The sequence below is a fragment of the Micropterus dolomieu genome, linkage group LG02, assembly GCF_021292245.1.
Source record: "Micropterus dolomieu isolate WLL.071019.BEF.003 ecotype Adirondacks linkage group LG02, ASM2129224v1, whole genome shotgun sequence".
NCBI classification, from domain to species: domain Eukaryota; kingdom Metazoa; phylum Chordata; class Actinopteri; order Centrarchiformes; family Centrarchidae; genus Micropterus; species Micropterus dolomieu.
In genome coordinates, this window is record NC_060151.1 from 354,522 (window position 1) to 361,144 (window position 6,623).

Here is a 6,623-nt window from a genome sequence, read left to right on the forward strand (position 1 = left end):
TATATATATATATATATATATGTGTGTGTGTGTGTGTGTGTGTGTGTGTGTATATATATATATACACACACACACACACACACACACACACACACACACACACACACACACACACACACACACACACACAGGTAAAAATGTTCCCATAGTCTTTGGGTAAATATAATGTTTGTAAACTTAAGCATGAGAAGTTCAGGGTGCAAATCTTAATCATGCAATTATTGCACCAAGAGTCCTAAATGAAGACACAAACGTCGCCTAACCTCATTTTCCCTGATTTACTATTTCTGTCCATGCAAACATTTGAGAACCCCTGTACCTGGATCAATGGATTTGGAAAATCACCCTGAGGCCAGGTGAAAATCATAAGGCATGATCACAGTATCCACTGCAGAGCCTTGTGTTAAGGTGCAGTTCCTCAGGGGGCAAACACTGCTGAAAAGTATTGATGGCTGTGGTAGCTTGTTCCAGCTTTGGCAGAGTCGAAGTTGAATGCCACCCCTTTTTCCTCGCTTGTGCGGCCAACAGTCCGTTTTGGTGTGGCTGTTTCCTGTAAGGACAACAGACTACCGTAGAACCCCAGCTAGGAAGCATGGTGGTAGCATATTGCTTGCAAAAAGATAGATGGAATTAGCACCAGCAGAAACAGTCCTCATTCCAATTTTTCCCCTGGTCAAATTAACTTGTTGAATAAAACTGACAAGTATTACACATGTACATACTCGACAAACTGACTAAACCCAACTCACTCGACAAATGTTTGAGAAACCGACATCCCTTGTGCCCGAGTCGTAGCAGGGCAGCGGAACCGGAAGTTCAAGGCTACAGACTTTGCACACTGTTTCATGGACAGTTTCTACCAGCACCAGGTCGTCCTGTCAGGATAAATATGAGAAAGTACCTGTGTCTGTGGACACATGTAGGACATTTTAATTCAGATTCACACTGTAGTCTTAACAAGCTGCTAACCAATCCTGTGTGCTGACCAGGTCCAGCAGCTGGTGGGTGAGCTGCGCAGAGTGACCTTACTGTGGGATGAACTGTGGCTGGGTGTGTTGCAACAGCAACACATGCATGTGCTGCGTAGGATCCAACAGCTGGAGGACGAGGTCAAAAGGGTGCAGAACAACAACACACTGCGCAGGTGAGGCTCATGTCTTAGAAGCTGAGCTGGCTTCTAGTCGATTCTTCACTAACCGCTGCATTTAGCCTGAGTGTCTGTGTTCTGGTTAATAAATGAAAGGACCTGGATAAAAAGGAATAGGTGAAATCATTAATAGTCTCTGTTATCAGCCCTTCAGTTTTGGCTCTTGTGTGTTTGCTCCCTTAAACCAATGGTGTAAAACAGCAAAATAACCCTGTAACAAGTTCTCATTAGGGGCCCTAAAACACTAATTGTGTTGGAACCCCAGTAGTATTGTGATTATTAATGTTACGTTTTCAGCGTTTGAAGATTTGGCAAATGCAAATTTTAAGGGAAGGTATGCAGATAATTAGCAGAAAAAGAGAGTCTGCTGTAATACAGGTGAATGTGTTTTGGGGCTAGAACTCACTAACCATACATCACAAAATCCTTTGGTATGCAATTCTTCCTTATATAGAGCTGCATTTCCTGAAAAATACGCAAAATCCACTTTTTATACAAAAATATTGAAAGGGTTATCCAACGAAGGTTAAAGTCTAGGGAAACTGGACTTGGTTGAAGATACTGGAAGACGTTTCGTCCCTCATCCAAAGGACTTCTTCAGTTCTGACTGACTCTCGTTTGAGGACCACCAGGTGCACATCTTAGACAGAGAAGATGGATGTTTTGAAAGAGGTGTCAAGGAAGCATCTACACCAGGGTTGAGAAGCCGTCATTGAACAGAGGAGGGGGTCTACGCCACCACTCATCCCCCACTTACAATGCTGTCCTTTCATCACTTCCCAGGAAACTCAACAAACGTAACCTATTGGCCTCAGGGGAAGATACCAACGATGGTCGTTCAGTCTTGGCCACAGGTAGTCTTAACGACTGTCGTCACAGCAACAAGGAACACTAACGAACCAGCGGTATCGATGACCCGGGCCAACGACCCCACTGAGGTTAAATAGCTGAGTTTCCCTGCCAGTCAGTCAGAACTGAAGAAGTCCTTTGGATGAGGGACGAAACGTCTTGCAGTATCTTCAACCAAGTCCAGTTGCCCTTGACTTTAACCTCCTTTGGATAACTATGACCTGGATCTTCATAGACAGAATCTTCATAGACATATTGAAAGGGTTGTTTAGAACCTCCATCAATATTTATCAAGCACTTTTTTGATTTTTGTACTTTATTGACTAGCAGCAAGACCTAGCTCTTTGATGGTAGTGTTATTTTAGAAAACATATCTATTGGTTTTGTTTGTTTTTTTTTCAAATATGTAATAAAGAATTTCTCCTGGTTTACAGTCACTTGCTCCAAATGCAGGTTCTCAAGCATTTTTAAAATATCATCTTGCAAATGTTGGTAAAAAGCTGATGTTTTATATCTACAACAATCAAATTGATGTATGACAATTCATTTGTGGTCTCATGCCGCCCTCTGTTGGAGTGTCTGCATTTTGACAAGTCAGTACAACTGGTGACCCAGAGGGCTGTCTGAGGGTTTCAGTGGGTTTGAGCCCTGGGCATAGAGCTCAAGACTTTCATGCTCACTTGAGCTGTTACTTTTGCAGCACAAGCTGTTGGCTTCTGGGGCTGAATTGTGCTGGGCTGCCTGGACCCAGTTATACTTGCTTGAAAGTGTAGTTACACTCTTTGCTGTGCTGCAGGGATGAAAAGATTGCCATTATGCGTGAGAAGCACTCAGCTCTGATGCGTCCCGTGGTTTTCGCCCTGGATCACGTCTGCAGCATCACAGCAGCTCCAGCAGAGACACCACATGAGACTTGGTTCCAGCAGACCTATGGTGATGCCATCATCTCTGCCCTGGAGCGACTTAAAAATCCTGCCAACCCCGCCAACCCTGCCAGCAGCTGGCTCCCCTTCAAACAGGTGTGGGGGTTTGTATGCACAATAGTTACTGTATAGTTATCAGTGTTGGTAGTAACGTGTCACAAAAGTAACACAATTACAGTAATGTGTTGCTTTTTGCTGTAATATAAGGCATTATTAAAAGGAAATGGGTAGTAATATACCCGTTACAGTCTCAGTAACACTCATTACAATGCATTTTAACCTGAAATTAAGGGCCATTTTGTTTTTTAATAATTCACCAACACTGAGAAAGATTTCAGCAGCAGAAAAACAAACCATGAATAAAAGGGCAATGTGGCCGAGAATGCTGGAAGGGTGCAAATTACGGATGATTAATCAGAAAGTTATTTTTATAAAAAAGACCCTCACGATTTGCAGATATAACTGCACATCACTAGAACACACCAATGCAGCACATCTTACTATCAGAATAATGCGTCCATTATATAGAAGTAAAAGTAACGCAAAAGTAGTGTAAAGCATTACAATTCATAGACAGTAATATTGTAATGGAACTAATTACTCTCAAATGACAACAAGTAATCTAATGGATTACATTTTGGAAATGACTGGCCCAACACTGATAGTGTTATGTACATGTATACTTTCTATAAATCATTAATACAGTTGTTGCATTGTACACAATAAAAATCTTTTTACAAGCTTGATCTAAGGCGATGTGTGTGTGTGTCTTGGTCAGATTATGATGAGCCTGCAGCAGCGTGCTCAGAAGCGAGCCAGCTATCTGCTTCATCTGGATGAGATCAGTCCTCGCCTGGTGACTATGACCACAACAGAGATGGCCCTGCCAGGAGAGGTGTCAGCATCAGATGCCGTCACCATACAGAGCGTAGGCAACACCATCACCATCCTGCCCACCAAGACCAAGCCCAAGAAGCTCTTCTTCCTGGGCTCAGATGGACGCAACTACCCATACCTATTCAAAGGTAGGGCATCAGCTCAAACCAGTGAAAATGTTTATGGAATAAATATATTCTGTTACATATAAAGGTAGAAATAACTTTATCACAAAATGGTTCTGACAAGAATAGCATTTAATCCTGAGTATTCAGAGTGAAGACAACTTGAAGGTAAGAAAGTAGCACACATTTAGCAAAGACTGCTGACTGTGATCGCTGTATATCTATTATAGTAAATGAAACAACATTGATGCAACACATGGCCTAGTCCCAAACCAGGCTAAACTTTGTACCCTTGCTCGTATCTCAAAGTGAATGAAAGAATGGAATGGAATCAAAGCATGACACTGCACATTTGATGCCCCCATTTGTGTTGCGCCTGTGATATTAACGGATGAAATCTGATGCTGAACTATAAATCAAAATATCAGTCAAGCATAAATCCAGGTTTAGGGTGCAACTGTAGTTGATCTCAACATTGTTTAAACCTACTCAACTTTAAAAGCTTACTGAGAAGACGTGCAGCTACAGACTCCATTCAAATTTTTTAAATTCACACAAGACTGATCTTTCCCTGTTGTACCTGGGGTGTTGGCTAAAAATGTGTAGGAGATTTTTACTTCCAGTGTGAAGGGTTTTGCCGTGTTTTGGAGTGTCACGTGACCACCTAGAGTGTGCGGTAACATTTTTGGAAAGCAGAAAAACACTTCTAAACAGTCACACAGATTTATCTCCATAAGCAGATAATGGCGTTAAAATGTAGCCACAAGACTTGTCTTTGAAAATGCCAACAGCTTCCTCAGTTGAAGTTTTGTATTTTAGATTTACACCTTAGCAACAAGTTGTCTATGAAGATTCTCAGTCATCCAGGTCATAGTTATCCAACGAAGGTTAAAGTCAAGGGCAACTGGACTTGGTTGAAGATACTGGAAGACGTTTCGTCCCTCATCCAAAGGACTTCTTCAGTTCTGACTGACTGGCAGGGAAACTCAGCTATTTAACCTCAGTGGGGTCGTTATCCCGGGTCATCGATACCGCTGGTTCGTTAGTGTTCCTTGTTGCTGTGACGACAGTTGTTACAGTCGTTAAGACTACCTGTGGCCAAGACTGAACGACCATCGTTGGTATCTTCCCCTGAGGCCAACAGGTTACGTTTGTTGAGTTTCCTGGGAAGTGATGAAAGGACAGCATTGTAAGTGGGGGATGAGTGGTGGTGTAGACCCCCTCCCCTGTTCAATGACAGCTTCTCAACCCTGGTGTAGATGGCTTCCTTGACACCTCTTTCATACCATCTATCTTCTCTGTCTAAAATGTGCACCTGGTGGTCCTCAAACGAGTGTCCTCTGTCCTTCAGATGTAAGTAGACTGCAGAGTCTTGACCTGAGGAGTTGGCCCTTCTGTGTTGAGCCATGCGTTTGTGTAGTGGTTGTTTAGTCTCCCCAATATACAGGTCTGTGCATTCCTCACTGCATTGGACCGCATACACTAGATTGCTTTTCTTGTGTTTGGGTGTGTGGTCTTTGGGGTGTACCAGCATCTGTCTTAGCATGTTCTTGGGTTTAAAAAAACACAGGGATGTTGTGTTTGTTGAAAATCCTCCTGAGTTTCTCGGATACTCCAGACACGTATGGAATCACAATGTTGTTGCGTTTGACCTTCTTTTCCTCCTCCCCTGTAGTTTTGTTCTTCTTGGATCTTGTGGCTGTTTTCACAAAGGTCCATTTAGGGTATCCACAGGCTGTAAGTGCCCCCTTCAGGTGGTTCAGTTCCTTCTCTCTGGCTTGGGCGCTTGTTGGTATGTTTTCCGCTCTGTGGTGCAGTGTTCTCATGACCCCTAGTTTGTGCTCCAGTGGGTGGTGGGAATCGAACAGTAGGTATTGGTCTGTGTGTGTGGGTTTTCTGTAAACACCAATCTGCAGGCTCTTGTCCTCTTCAATGTGTACAGCGCAGTCGAGGAAGGCCAAACTGTTGTTGTGAACATCCTCTCGTGTGAACTTGACGTTACTGTCCACAGAGTTGATGTGTTCTGTGAAGGCTTGCACTTCCTGGCTTTTAATTTTAACCCAGGTGTCGTCCACATATCTGTACCAACGTTGGTCGTTCAGTCTTGGCCACAGGTAGTCTTAACGACTGTAACGACTGTCGTCACAGCAACAAGGAACACTAACGAACCAGCGGTATCGATGACCCGGGCCAACGACCCCACTGAGGTTAAATAGCTGAGTTTCCCTGCCAGTCAGTCAGAACTGAAGAAGTCCTTTGGATGAGGGACGAAACGTCTTCCAGTATCTTCAACCAAGTCCAGTTGCCCTTGATTTTAACCTTCGTTGGAGAACTATGACCTGGATGACTGAGAATCTTCATAGACAGGCCTCACCTTAGTAATCACCAAGCAGTACATGCATTCTGTAAACTCATTTGCACATTATTCAATATATTTGTGTTATGCTAACTCATTATTTAAATATATAATAATTATATATAATAACATTTATAACAGTATAATACATATAATTTAGTGTATTAACATTTTGCATTAATTTTTCAATATATATTTTGTATTGTATTAATAAAACAAATATATTGATCATATTTACACATTTATAACATTAATGTGTATTAATTGTATTCGTATTTTTATTGTATTAATAGTATAAATATATTTATATTTTATAAAACAATCAAAAAACGATAAATATTCACTTG

The 6,623-nt window shown here is 42.1% G+C and overlaps 1 protein-coding gene across 1 annotated transcript in view; it reads left to right on the forward strand.

Moving 5' to 3' along the window:
• Positions 1 to 6,623, forward strand: part of smg1 (SMG1 nonsense mediated mRNA decay associated PI3K related kinase) — a 179,823-nt gene that overhangs the window by 99,374 nt on the left and 73,826 nt on the right. Inside the window, exons 38-40 of the mRNA XM_046069927.1 lie at positions 990 to 1,144; positions 2,793 to 3,015; positions 3,698 to 3,944. Of these exons, the coding sequence (XP_045925883.1) occupies positions 990 to 1,144; positions 2,793 to 3,015; positions 3,698 to 3,944 (625 nt within the window). The remainder of the gene's footprint in view (positions 1 to 989; positions 1,145 to 2,792; positions 3,016 to 3,697; positions 3,945 to 6,623) is intronic.